We start from the raw sequence: 15,343 nt of genomic DNA, 5'->3' as shown, positions 1-15,343 counted from the left end.
ACTGACTGACCACTCCAACGGCATAGGATATATCAGGACGAGTAACAGTAAGGTATATGAGCTTGCCCACAAGCCTTCTATACCTACCAGAATCCTCCAACAAGTCACCCTCTTCTGGAACTAGTTTTACATTGGCATCCATAGGTGCAGACACAGGTTTCACACCAAGGTTTCATGTTTCCTCCAACAAATCCAAAACATACTTTCTCTGTGGTAGAGATAAGCCACTAGAGGAATATGCCACTTCTATCCCAAGGAAATATCTAAGACGTCCCAAGTCCTTTGTAACAAACTCTTTTTGTAAGAAAGCCTTCAGTTTCTGAATTCCGACTGAGTTACTACCTGTAATAATGATATCATCGACATATACAATCAGCATAATGCATCCTGCTGAGGACTGATGACTGAATAATGAATGATCCACAACACACTGTTTCAGGCCAAACCTCGTAACTGCCTCACTAAATCTGCCAAACCATGCACGTGGAGACTACTTCAACCCATATAAGGATTTACTGAGGCGACAGACAGAAGAGGCCAACTCCCCCTGAGCAACATACCCTGGAGGTTGCTCCATATACACCTCTTCAAAGAGGTCGCCATGCAGAAAGGCATTCTTCACATCTAACTGGTGAAGATGCCAGCCATTATTGACTGCAAGAGACAGGCGAACACGAACTGAAGGTATCTTCGGAACTGGAGAAAATGTCTCATTGTAATCAACACCAAAAGTCTGAGTGTACCCCTTAGCAACGAGACAAGCCTTCAGTCGCTCAACAATACCATCAGGCAGATATTTAATGGAGAACACCCAATGGCAACCAACAGGTTGAGCACCAGCAGGTAGAGAAACTAGATCCCGCGTCAGGTTAGAATGTAGAGCACCCATCTCAAGGTCCATGGCAGCCCGCTACCCTGGGTGATTTAGAGCCTCATCCAAAGACTCTGGTAACACAACAGAAGACATAGAGAGCACAACATTTGAAAGTAGGAGTTAGACGATCATAGCAAACAAACTGAGATATAGGGTGTGCAGTAGAATGAAAACGAGTACGCGAAGCAATAGGTGAGTCAGATACACTACAGGAGAAGGGGTGGAGGCAATGTTCTGAAAATCGGAATCGTATCGTAAATCGTAAGAGGGGTCGAATCGTATCGAATCGTAAATCGTAAGATTTTTCAGATTTATATATAAAAAAAAAGGAAAAAATTATAAATAAGAATAAAAAGAGTAATTATCAATTTTCCATTCAAAACCATTAAAATAAATAACATAAAATGCTTGATAACCACTTAACCGATTGTCATGATTAAAATTAATTAACCATTCATTACCAAAATGGCAAAATCCATTCATTATCTCTATAACGATCTCAAAAAGATAAAAAAAACTTAAAGTCTCACATATGAACCACAAAACAAAACATGAAACATATCATGATTGTATAAAATATAGATCGTGGATGTCGTCGATCCCATTCACATCCTCATCATTATCTTCGTCATCGGCATCGGTAGTTCTTCCCTCAATATTAACACCCTCATCTCCATCATCTGTGTCGGAAGCAGAACCAAATTCTTCTTCATCTTGCAATTGGCGCTTGTCCTTCCTTTTGTTGAGGTTTCTAACGCCTGTTACATTTACAAGAATGAATATCAATAAATCATGTCTTTAACTCTTTATTACTAAGAAAAGAAATTACAAATAACTTACGTCTTTTCTTTTGTTGAGGCGCATGGCTGGAGCCGGCGCCTGTCTCATCTCCTGTAGCTTCTTCCACAAAACATTCACCCATATCCAACCAAGTCGTGTCTTCTGGAAGCACAGGTCCATCATTTTTCCGTTATCCACTCATCGTCCGAGTCCATGTTAGATAACGAAATAGGATCAAATCCTTTGTTGTCCTTCCTCTTTGAATTGCGAACTCGAAGTTGAAGATTGTATTTGACAAAAACAAGTGCATTCATCCTCTTTTGTTCGAGTCGGTTTCTTCTTTTTGAATGTATCTAAAATAAAAAAAGTTAATAATAAAAATTAAAGGAATACAAATAAAAAGATATGAATAAAAAAAGTAGACTTACTAACATTTACCTGCTCAAATGTGCTCCAGTTGCGCTCGCAACCGCTAGCACTACACATCAGGCTTTCAATTCAAATTTTAAAATTTTTGCAACTCGGGACATTCATCTCCAAAGGCGTCCCACCATAAACCTATTTTTCCAAAAAATAATTATGATAATTTCTAAATACATAAGATAAGAATTCAATTAAAAATTTTTAGTTAAAGAATTTACCGAGTAACTGTTCTTTCCTCATTAACTTTGACATTTCCCGTCCAAAGAGACCCTCTGCTTTCTTGAACTTATCAATTTAGTTACCAATTAACACCCTCTCTTTTGAACTTGGAACCATTCTTTCTAAGCAATCCAATAGCCCCACCTTAATTTCAATGTCCACGTCATTTGAAGTCTCATACTGAAACCGCGGATTTAAAAAGTAACCCGCTGCGTGCAAGGGCCTATAAAGTTGCCTGTCCCAACGTTCATCAATGATATTCCAAATTTGCTCATATTTCTTCTTTATGTTGCCCAAATTCTTTGCAATGGCTTCTTTGGCTCGGTCCATTGCCTCATAAATGTACCCCATGGCAGGCCTCTCATCTAAATCTACTAAGCGTAGGACTTTCACCAATGGGGATGTGCATTTCAAACAATAATACACACTGGGCCAAAATGTGGAATCGCCCAACACAATTCCGCATATCTTGCTCCCATCGGCTTTTTTGGAATATGGGCTTTTTTGCCAATCATCCGAGGCAAACATCTGCATCAAGCCCGCCTTTCTCTCTCTTAGACTCTTCAATGTCAGGAAGCAAGTTGCAAAACGTGTCACAGCTGGCCTTGTCAATTCCCCTTTCGTATGCTTACGCATTAGATGCAAAATCCAACTATGATTGTAAATGTATACTGTGATCATCCTGGCCTTTGCAATGGTCACTGCATGGGTTGGTAATTTTCCAATGTCTTCAAGCATCAAATCTATGCAATGAGCTGCACAGGGAGACCAAATTAATTTTTTCCTCTTCTCCATTAACAACTCCCCTGCTCTCACATATGCAGCCGCACTATCCGTGATAACTTGGACTACATTTTCCTCTCCCACTTCTTCCACAACCGAATCAAGTAGAGCAAACAAGTTATTTGCATTTTTTGAGATATCAGAGATATCTACTGATCTCAAAAAAACTGTCCCCTTTGGACTATTAACCAAGAAATTAGTAATGGATCCATTCACCCCATCCGTCCAACCATCTGATATAAGCATGCAACCCGTCTTCTTCCATTCTTTCTTATATTCATCCATCATAGACTCTATGTTCTCTACTTCACTTTTAAGGAATGTATTCCTCATCTCATGGTAGCTTGGGACTTTTAATCCATGTCCAAAATGGGTTATGGATTCAACCATGGCGTCAAAAAACGGGCATTTAACAAGGTTGAAAGACAATGCATTCGAGTAAAAGAACCTTGTTATGTTTTGGCAAACTTTATCCCTATCCCCTTTTTTCCAAATTTGATTGATAGTTGCTTGCTTGCCGGTTTTTTTGTCCTCTCTTACCACAAAATCATCCATTTTCCTCTTCCCACTAGCAACACGTGCATTCTCTATTTCCTCTCTATCTTGATAATAGAAGTCCGGCCGCCCCACATCATACTTTGCATCATCTCTTTTCTCCTTTTCTTCTTCATTTTCCTTCAATAGTAACTTAAATTTATCAACAACGTCATCCGGATTTTGTGTACAAGCAGCTACATTCTGTTTTGTACGTCCCAAATGATGCTTCATTCTAAATACACCTCCAGAATACTCTTTCCCACAATAATTACATCGTAATCTTGTCTTGTTATTGGGAACGGCCGTCGTACAATGCTCCCATGTCACATCGACTTCTCTAGCCTTAACCATCTTTCTTTATACTACACTTCAAACTTCTCAAGGAAATACAAACTTGTAAATCCAATGCCTGAAATAAAAATAGATGACAAAAGGAAAAATAGCCTTATAGTCCCACATTAAACCAATCCAACATGCAACAACAACACATTAAAGCAATCAAATAGCCCCAGTGCAATCCAATACTAAAGATTTTGACCTCAAAATTAAGGGCTCTGTTTGTTTTGGATTTTAAGAAGTGATTGGAGTCCTATCGGTTCTCAAAATCCAAAACAAACAGAGCCTAATCAGTTTTGGACTCTAAATCAGTTCTCAAAATCCAAAAGAAACAAATTTGACCAACAAAATACAATCAAATTTAAGGGTCTGTTTCTGTTGGATTTTGTGAACAGATTGTGAGTCCATAACATGTTATTTGACCCAAATTTAAACATAAATTTGGCTCTAATAATCAGTTTAGGACTCGAAATCAGTTATCAACATCCAAAACAAATAGAGCCTAAGGCCCTGTTTCGATTACAATAAACTTTTTAGAACTGACTTTCAAACAATCCAAACAGGGCCTAAAATCCCATAAAGTTTAAGAACTGATTGTAAGATCAGATTGTGAGTCCATAACAGTTTATTGGCCCAAAATTAAACATAAATTTGGGTCAGATAACACAAAATCAGTTCTCAAAATTCAAAACAAACATAGCCCCAAAAATAGTTACAAAAAATGATAATTTTGATCTCAAAATTAATGGTATGTTTGTTTTGGATTTTGAAAACAGATTGAGAGTCCATAACAGATTATTTGGCCCAAAATTAAACGTAAATTTGGGTCTGATAATCAGTTTTGGACTCCAAATTAGTTCTCAAAACCAAAAAAAAAAAAAACAGAACCCATTCCATTTATAAAAGAAACAGAGGGTCAGCCAGCCCTATTCGTTTTTGGATTTTAAGAGCTGATTGGAGTCCAATCGGTTCTCAAAATCCAAAACAAAAGGTGCAAAAATGAAAAAGAAAAGAAGGGGAAGGGAGGACCGTACGGAGGAAGAGAAGAAAAAAAAATGAGGAGCAAAAATGAAAAAGAAAAGAAGAGAAAAAGCAGAAATGAGGAGCAGAGGAAGAGGAGAAAAAAAACGTACCTGGTCTTCTTCGGAGGAGGAGGAGGAGGAGGACCGTACGGAGGAGGGGTTTTTGCAAACCCTAAGTCGACGGTAGAGGGTTTCTGCAAACCCTAACTCGTCGAGAAGAAAGCAAAGGTCTCGTAAGAGGGAGAAAAAAAACACGATTTTGGGGCTTTAAGTTGCGCTGTGGGGCCCACTATTTTCCAAAAAATACATGCTTAAATTGAATCGCACGATTCACTTGAATCGTACGATTCAAGTGTGTATCGTACGATTCAATCTAAAATCGATTCAAGGGACCGATTCAAATCGTTTTGCATACGATTCGATTTGAATCGTACGATTTGCGATAATCGTACGATTTTAATAACACTGGGTGGAAGATACCTGAGTAGAGGGTAAGGGGATCTCTGCCTGTGAAGACAATTTGTCCGGGTGCGCTAAAGGCTCCCGTGCTTGCTGCTGACGACGTTGATATTGAAACTTAATAGGTGGAGGATCCGCTCTGGGAACACAGGGGTCTACTTGACCAGGAGGGCAGTCAAAAGTGGATGGTAAAGATGCCAGAGTAATGTCTGGAAGTAGAGGAAGAGAAATGGACACCTCAGGCTCCAACCTGGAGGAGGTAGGGACAAAACCAGAACCGAAGAAGGGTTCGGACCTAAGTCATAAATTCTGTTCCGGTCGCCGTTCCGTTTTGGCTACTGGAACGGAACATTTCGGTGTTTCGACTGTTTCGTTCAGCGTTTCGTTGAAATTTTTTCGTTCCGCTCCGGTGAGGGAAATTTTTAAAAAAAAAGTTAAAAATATGAAGAAAAAAATCAGTGGGTATAGTGAATTTTTTAGAACTTTTTGGAATTTTTTGCAAAAAGACGAAAATAACCCTCCCAACAGCACCCCACGGTCATAAAACGAGGGTAAATTTGTAAAATACACTCCCCAACGCCATAAGGGCATTTCTCAAATTTTTTAGAATTTTTTTAATTTTTTTCCAACTTTCCAGCCGGAATGGGAGGTTTCGCCCATTCCACACGGAATTCCAGATTCCGCCGGAATTCCTGCCGGAACGACCGGAATCCAAACCAGAACGGAAGATATAGGCATTCCGTTTCGGAATCCGAACCGGAACCAGAATTCCGGTGCGTTCCGGCCGGAACGGAACGGAATTGATAACTTAGGTTCGGACTCAAATAATGTAACATCGGCCGATACAAACCACCGACGCAGACAGGGACTGTAGCAGCGATATCCTTTCTGGGTACGAGAGTAGCCCAAAAAGACACATCGTTCGGACCGAGGATCAAGTTTATTGCGACCATGACCCAAATGATGAACAAAGCAGACACAACCAAAGACACGGGGCGTAAGGGGAAAAGGTTCCTGCTGTGGGTATAATGTGTGATATGGAAAAACGCCATTCAACATAGAAGACGATTTGCCAGGAAACATGCAATAAGAATGGGTTCCCCCCAAAAAGATTTAGGAACCTGCATCTGAAAGAGTAGAGTACGTGCCACCTCAAGGAGATAGCGCAATTTTGTTTCGGCTACACCGTTATGTTGCGATGTGTACCCACAAGAGGATTGATGTGTAATACCATGAGAGGAGAGATAGATAGCGCAATTTTCTTTTAGATACACCATTATGTTGCGATGTGTACGCACAAGAGGATTGATGTGTACTACCATGAGGAGAGGTCGTCCTGAAAACCATGAGTAGCAGAGAAAAACTCACGAGCGTTATCGGTACAAAGACATTTAAGACTACAACCAAATTGATTCTTTATTTCAACACGGAAAGTTTTAAATGCAGAAAAGACATGAGAGCGGTCCTTCAGTAAATACACCCATGTCATACGTGAAAAATCATCAATAAAGACAATAAAAAACTTGAATCCATTATTTGACGCAACCCTAGAAGGTCCCCATACATCCGAATGAACCAACTAAAACTCACTATCGACTCGACTAACGACCCGGGAAAGGGAAAGACACTCTTTGATGCTTTCTGAGTTCACAAGAAGCACACTGAAAATAAGAAACCGAAGCAAGAACTAAAGATGTCTGCCAGAGGCGCTGAAGTGATGGGTGACCAAGTCGATGGTGCCACTGAAAGGCATCCACGGAACTATGTAAAGCAGTAGAAGAAGGACTGCAGTCAAGGCAGTAAAGGCTATCCACCTCACGTCCCGATCCAATCGCCATCCTAGTCGAAAGATCCTGAAATACACAATAATAAGGGAAAATTGAGATAGAGCAAGCAAGATTCTTCGTAAGTTGACTCACAGAAAGTAAAGTGAAGGGAGACTTAGGGACACATAATACAGATGATAGGGGCAGATGAGGTGAAAGACGAGTGGTGTCAATAACATAAATGGAAGTAGTGGAACCATCAGCTAGAGTAATAAACTGAAAATCAGATAGAAATGAGCGAAACGAAGAGAGCTGAGATGAGTTACCAGTCATATGATTTGAGGCTCATGAGTCAATGATCTAGAACCCTGAGCTAGAGAGTAAGGTACCTGACTGAGCAAAGCCTGTAGTGGATGAGACTCTATCGAAACCGCTGTAACTCCTCATAATCCACCCTCGTAAAACTGAAGGACTCATCAACAGAGGTAGAACCAGGAGCAAAAGTCACTATGTCAGAAGGGCCAGCTGTGGTGAGATGAGCTGATCAAGGTGGGCGAACCACTGGATGAAGCGTATAGCAAGTCTCGATCTGGTGGCCATCACGTTGGCAGTGGGTACAATAAGGACGGCCACATCCACTACCAACACGGCTGCCGCCACGGCCACGAGCTCTGGAAAAAGAATCGCCTCCTCTGGGTGGCTGAAAACCACCACCACCACCATCATATGCCGCTAGAGCCGAACTATCAGAGGGAAGCCGTGATGGAGACTCGTCAAGGCACTGTTGTGCACGAGAATAGGCCCCACGCAACGACGGAATGTTGCTCAACCAGATAATCTGATGACGTAGATGGATAAACTCCGGACCTAGGCTCTCAAGGTAGTGCACCACTCAAATTTGTTCTCGCTACTTGCGGAGAAGATTAACATCAAAAGTGAAGGGCATGAAGATGTCAAGCTGCTGACATAAGGAAATAAACTGCCCATAATGAGTCTTAAGAGACATGTCACCACAACGTAGACGCATCCACTCAGAATAAGTGACACAGATACGGGTGAGGTTCTCAACTCCAGAATAGGTCAAGGCATTGTGATCCCAGATCTCCTTGGCAGTCGAGAGGAGTATCATGGTGGAGGAAATGGCAGGGGTCATGCTCTACCAGAGAAGACTACGAATGTAAATGGCAGGGGTCATGCTCTGCCAGAGAAGACTACGAATCAAGGCATCTTCATGTTCCCAGCGAGTATACGAAGGGTCCTTGAGCAGAGGGGGATCCTGACAAAGAAAATTGACCTTAACTCGTCCAAGGAGGTATGTCTCAACTGCAACTTTCCAGGGTAAGTAGTTGGTTCCATCAAAATTGGCAATTTTCAGCTGTGAGTAAGAACCCTCCACAGGTGCCAAGGTAGGAGGAGAAGAGGAAGATGTAGCCGAAGGTGGAGGAGTGGCATGGACTTCTATGGTCATGCCGAGAGAGGGATCCGCAAGGACAGCAATTGACGAGAGAACTGAAAGACCAACAACCAACGGCTAGAAAGAGGGAAAAAAGAGGTATGGACAAACCAACTAATCAAAACAACGACTCATTGCCTGGTGCCACGGGCCACAGATAAGGACAGAGATGGAGACATAGCGAAGACGGGGCGAATCCGAGAAGAGAAAGTGAGAGAACTGACCGAGATCAGTACATGAAAGTCTAATTAAGAAGAGTAGTGGAAACTAAGGTTAGGGTTTGAGAACAGAGGAGGAAAACGTAGAAGATGTCGTGGGGGTGGAAGGGAGTCCATAAAGTGGCGGGAGGGGGTTCAGGATGGTCGCGAGGAGGGGCGGAGACACCAGTGGGTGTCGTGAGGGAGGGAGGGAGGGAGGCGGGGTGTCGCGGGGGGTGAGGAACAGAGGGGATCGGGTGGGGATGAGGGTGTTGCAGGAGGCGTAAGGGGGGGGGGGGGGGGAACAGAGGGGGTCGGGTGGGGAGGATGGTGTCGCGGGGTTGGGGAAACCCAGTGGGTGTGGGGTCGCAGGAGGGGGGTAAGGGACAAAGGTGGCAGGGAGGGGCAGATGGGGTCGGGTGAGGCGCGGATGGGGAAACCCAAGGGAAGGAGGGAGATGGTCCAAGGGAAAGAGAGAGATGGGATTAGGGTTAGGAATGGAGATGAAGAAGGTGGAGGCTGATGGTGATCCCTAGGGATCAAAAACCCTAGGACTCTGATACCATGTTACGAGAAAGATAAAGAGAGAGAAAAGTGTGTTAGGGTTGTCTCCCCCTCACTAATTTATTTATATATTGAAAGGGAAAGTACAATTACTAGAATGCCCATAGGCTTATTCTAACAATATTATATCTTGTTTCTGTTTATTCATCTTTTGTTTATACCTAAGGCATGCTAAAGTTGTAACCTGTTAGTTCCATTGAAAGAAAGGCAAACATTGTATCACTTGCATGACATCAGGCTTTATTTCTCAAAAAAAAAAGAGAAAGAAATGATTACTAAATTGAAAATAATAATGACTTGCATGGGCAAAATTAGATGGGGGTAAATGGGTGGCCATCGATGCCATCCGAGTACTCTTAAGTCTAAAATCTAACACGAGCAGCGTGCGCAGCCTCCCGTTGGTAATGCATCTGAGGGGACAAGATCCCTAACGCGGCATGTCACGTCGTAAACAAGACCCACACGACCACTACCTATGGACTATGAGGCACGGGTACGTGATTTGCCCAAAAAAAAAACCAGGTGCGGGTACGTTCAGGTACGCCGAATATAATAATATATTTTAATATTTTATTATATATTTATAAAAAAATTTAAAAATAATTGTAGAGCAATCAAATAACAATAACATCACTAAAATGGAAAATTCTAATATTACTCTTCATTTCATAAGTGATTAAGTTCCATATTTCATAACATGAGGCATCAATACATCATTCATTAGAAAAAAAAGTCTGACGCCAGTGTGTTAACCAGTGCCTGACAAGATGAATAATTTTTGAGACCAAATTATGAGATTTTTTTTACCGGACTTTTGGGATTTAATAATGTTTGGACACGATAGATTTTATGAATTTTTAAATTTTGAAAAATGCCCCACCGTTTGGAAGTTAAGAAAGTTAAATTTCTGACCCCGACCCTTTTTCTTTGAATTTTGTACTAGAACAGGAGAGTTGACTTTTTTTCCTTTTAGAATTGGGCTTTGAAACTATTTTTAATACATCCAAATGGGGGGTATTCCGTTATTTACATGTAAATCTTAAGTAAATGCCATTTACTTAAATGGTTTACATGTAAATACCGAGTACAGGAAAGGAGAGAGAAGTACAGGAGAGGAAAGAGAAGCAGCAGGAAGAAGCAGGACGTGTCGGGTACGCGTGGGTGCGCACCTGACATGCACTCAACAACCAAAATTGGTTTTTTTTTCTTTTTAAAATGGGGTACGTACCCAAGACATACCCGGGGCGTACCCGCACCCCATACGTGTCGGGTATGGGTGCAGGAGCCCCAGGAGAGTACCCGTGCTTCCTAGCCTATGGACGGGGGAGTGGAATGTCGTGGGGGCAAACATAATAGGCCGTTGAGGGCCTGGAGGACCTTGGGTAGCCGTCCCATGACACTTCATTCACACACTGTACACTATTCATATTTTCCTCTCACTAATATTGTCGTATTTACGCTCATGATTTCCCCTTATTCCTGTCTTAGACTGTTGTACTCTTTAAGAAACTGTGTTGCTGGATCTAATTATATTATTGCTTGCTAATACTTGTTTAAGTCGCTAGAAGACCCTGCTTTTTCTAATGCCTATTTAGACTACAGGATTTGCGACAGTGGATGGAGAGGCCAATGCTGTTGGAGTGGCCTAAAGGGGTGTTCGCAAGGATGAGGATCGCGTCATGTGTCGATGACAGACTACGACATCCTTCTTCTAGCTTTTATTTTATGGATGTCTTAACTTTGAGAGTTGTTGAAAAACTTTTACCGTGGATTGGTGTTTTAAGTTGGAATAATAAATGTGGATGTGGTATCTAGTAGATTAGAATTAAATGTTGGATCTTTTTCCCTTATGTTTCAAAAAAAAGTGATGGTTTTTGACAGGTTTCTTTTCCTGTAGCGACTTGGTGTTGTTCCGGGTCGTTACACTGCATGGTACATACTAAACAAAATACCCTATAAGAATTAGAATGAAACTTCATTCAAGTTACGAAAAGGCAGAAAACCAAACATTAAATAGCTTAAAGTGTAGGAGTATTTTACTAAAGTAGGCCTACCTCTAAGAAAACAAAATTAAGACATAACCCAATGCACTGTGTATTCACAGGATATCCAGAGAACAATGCAACTTATAGATTTCTAATTGTAAAATCTGAAAGCAACTCCATCAATGTAAGCAATATATAAGAGTTTAGAGATGCATGATTTTTTGAGGATGTGTTTCCTCTCAAAACATCCTATCTAGATCAAACCCTAATATCTAAAACTAAAGTTGCATCAAACGATCAGATTGTTCTTCTAGTGGAAAGAAACTAACCTAGATTTGACACTTGGAAGAATTTCAAGAGAAAAGAAAGATTGTTCTTCTAGTGGAAAGAAGATAACGTAGATTTGACACTTAGAAGAATTTCAAGAGAAGAGAAAGCTATTAAGAACGACTCTAACTTCTGTACCTTCTTATTAGAGGATGACCCAACCTTTTCTATGCCTTCCAAGGATGTAAATTTCAGAAAAATAATCTATTAATAATAAAATAGAATATATTAGGTCAAATAACACTTACGAGTTAGCAAATCTGCCTCCGAGATGCAAATCAATAGGTTGCAAATGAATATTTAAAAAGATAATCAGATCAGATGAATCCATAGAAAAATCCAAGGCTAATTAGTGACCAAGGGTTTAAAAGAAGAGAAAATTGTTTTGATACTTATTCTCTTGTAACTAGAATTGCAACCATCAAAACATTAATAGTTAAAACTGTCATTCATAACTTCAAATACATCAAATGGATGTTAATACAAATTTACTTAATCACGTCGAATACCTAGTGACATGTGTTGTTGCACATGTCTCGAACAGTAAAGTCAATAAAGAAGGGCTTATGATGCTGGCACTACCATGTTTCAATACTCACCCAAACTCAGCCTGTCTTTTCGTTTTTAATTGGCTTCTAAGAGTTTTTTAGGAACTGTAATAACCTTTGACAGCAGTTTAAATAAGAAAAGACAAACTGAGTTGGCGCAATTATCAAAACATGGTAGTGGCAACGTTAATAGCCTAAAATAATCAAGTATAAGAAAGTGCAATGGCCAGTCTCCTCTCTAAGGACCCCAACTCTATGCCAACACCACAAAGAGTTACCAGGTAGTATTGGTCCCATGCTGATCTGACCATGCATAAGATACGGTTACTTTCTCGTGCAGTTCAATGATGTTGCCTACCAAATATCATTCTCTACATTAATAAAATGAAATGCAAATCATAACATCTTTCCTTCTTTTTTTTATCGTTCCAACCATTTCAGTCGAATTTCTGAAATTTTAATTTCAATGGAATTTCAGAAATTTTGGTCGAAATTTTGGGGAAATAATGATGTAGAAGGAATTCATGTAGATTTTGTTTCGCCGAGGATGGAAATGGAAACATTTCGATCGTTTTAGGGAAATTTAAAACCATGACCTCACATGGACGGATTGTCGTTAGGGCATTTTTTCATGGCCCCTTATGAGAGCATATGTGGATCAACCAATAGTTTCCTCCAAAAATGAGAGGATCACGAGAAGAGTGGATGTTTTCCCATTTTGAATGACAATTAGCTATATCGCTGTCATTGTACACGTGCAAGATACTCGCAAATGGGAATTCTATAGTATCGTTCCCTAGAGAAATAGTTTAAAGAACCCATCAAGATATTGGGCCATGCATACACAAATAGAATTAACCAATTTAAGGACCTTTTGAGCATGACCATCCATGATGAGTGTACTGAATGAGGACAGGAGTCCTCCATGAACGTATGAAGATGTTGCGATGGGTAAACTTTTCCATTATGAATGTGGACCCCTGAAGATATTCTTTTTTATCGCACATTTGTACGACACCCACTAATGGAAATTTTTTATGTAAAGGTCATGATGATTCTCAAAACAAAGTCCTTCAAAGAATCCATAATGACTTCAGGACATACATTTTCTAATGGGACTGTCCAATGTAAGGGCCTTTTGGACAGGACCCTTACACATCTTATGTGAATAAACCTTCAGTCTTCCATCGAAGTTAGATTGGCCACATTATTTATAAACAAACATTTGACGGACATCAGCTAATGAGATTGTTACATATAAGTCAGGGTGGTTTCTTATAGCAGTCCTTTAAAGAAGCCATCATTATAATTGCCCATAGATCAACTAACATAAGTTCTACATGATGTATACTGGTTCCATTAGTTATATTGAACATGCGGTCGTGATGACTCAAAATATACTGGTTAAAACAAAACAAAAAAGACAAGATGATTATAACAATTTCATCATAATATGATGATCAATTGGTTGTGGTTATATATTCCTTAAAAATTTATAAATAATGTTTCAGTATGGAAAATCTATTCAAGAAACAAACATAAGGTTGGCACACACATCTACTATGGATTGCCAATTTAAGAGCTTTTCAAGCATGGTACATCCATGATAAAAAATTTCAATGAAACAACATAGTGTCCTCCATCAACGTTCAAGAGTGCTAGGATGAGGTTACCTTTTATCATTTTGAATATGGACACTACGTTTTTTTGAATTGCCAGCACCAATCCTCGAAACCTCAACTTATAAGGTTAAAGAAATGTTCCAAGCCATCACGGCAAAGGAGAGAATTGGTAAGATGAACACTACCTATATTCCTTTGATCGCACATTTCAGGGCATATCTCTAGTAAGTTGTCCGCTGAAGAGGTCGCGACAATTCATTAGAGATAGTCGAAAAGATCCCATCATTACTTAGGCTAGTGTATCCACTAATGGGAGTGTCCAATGTAAAGGGCTAATTAGACTAGTGTCAATCATACATGATTGCTTATGTGGATGAACAAATAGTTTCAAATGTCAACCAACACATGTCATTTTCAGCCAACATGTTTCGGTTTTGGCTATGACCGAAGTTGAATGCTTAGGAAGTCTTCTCGTAAAAAAATGCAGCCAACATCGACACATGGTAGCTTTTCGGTCATGACGATTGAAACATTACAACTTAAGTATATAAGCCATGTGACTTTTGCTGAAGGCATTTTGGTCATGAAGACAGAAACATTACAACCTAGGTGTATAAGTCACATAACTTCAGTTAAAGTGATCTATGCCGAGTGTAAGTCAAGCGTTGAACATCTATTTCAAGCTTTTCTAGTGTAAGTCACTAAATTTTTATATTTTAGTGTAAAATTCTTGCATTAATGTGTAATTGCATCAACAACATGAGTTGATGCATTTGCCCACTAATTTGGGTTGAAATTTAGATTTTGAACGATTGGGGGTTTGAAAATAGGATAAAACCCATATTTTGAAAAATAGATATTTTTTATGCATCTTAAAGTCTAAATATTTTCTTACGTGTAATGTTAATGCCTAATCTATGGATTGACGGAGATGGATTTTTTCCTTTTTAAAATTAGTTTAATTATTTTTGTTAGAAAATACTTTAAAAATAGGGGAGATAGCCACAAAGGAGTTATCTCAGACAGAGTATACCCATATTTAAAAAATTAACATATTTTTCATGCATCTTAAAGTCTCTAAATATTTTATTAAGTGAAATGTTGATGCCCAATCTATGGAATGACGGATGTCGGATTTTTTTCCTTTCTAAAATTAATTTCTTCTTATTTTTGTTAGAAAATGCCCTAAAAATAGAAGAGATAGCCACAAAGGATTTATCTCAGATAGAGTATTCCTCTAACTGTGAATGGAATTAGAGCACCTTCAATTTCATCCTCTCGAAGCGACTTAGGAGGGATGGACATGAGATCCTACACAAGCTTATCTTCGTTCATAACAACACGCAGGTGAGGATGAAGCATATCAATATGGGTTAAGACCGGGAGGATTACAACTACATCATTGATCTAACAAACATCTACTTTGAGGATGAGGATTAACTATAAGA

General features: G+C 39.8%; 2 protein-coding genes across 2 annotated transcripts in view; both read right to left on the bottom strand.

The window, feature by feature from the left end:
• The window catches only part of RTL2 (RNAse THREE-like protein 2), a 61,932-nt gene that overhangs the window by 7,641 nt on the left and 38,948 nt on the right, over positions 1–15,343 (bottom strand). The gene's annotated exons all lie outside the window — the stretch shown is intronic.
• Positions 1,200–3,556, bottom strand: LOC143862371 (uncharacterized). The gene is made up of 3 exons (XM_077373410.1): positions 2,093–3,556; positions 1,715–2,007; positions 1,200–1,632 (listed from the first exon to the last, which is right to left on the bottom strand). Exon 1 carries the CDS (start codon positions 3,467–3,469, stop codon positions 2,372–2,374), a length of 1,098 nt encoding a protein of 365 aa, XP_077229525.1. The 5' UTR covers positions 3,470–3,556; the 3' UTR covers positions 1,200–1,632; positions 1,715–2,007; positions 2,093–2,371.

The sequence above is a fragment of the Tasmannia lanceolata genome, unplaced genomic scaffold, assembly GCF_043159265.1.
Source record: "Tasmannia lanceolata isolate RefF3 unplaced genomic scaffold, GAP_Taslan_0.1 ptg000037l, whole genome shotgun sequence".
Taxonomy (NCBI): Eukaryota; Viridiplantae; Streptophyta; class Magnoliopsida; order Canellales; family Winteraceae; genus Tasmannia; species Tasmannia lanceolata.
This window is presented reverse-complemented; position numbering and strand designations above follow the sequence as displayed.

Excerpts from the sequence above, each read along its gene's own strand:
- LOC143862371 (XM_077373410.1), bottom strand. The coding sequence starts at position 3,469 with ATGGTTGAATCCATAACCCATTTTGGACATGGATTAAAAGTCCCAAGC.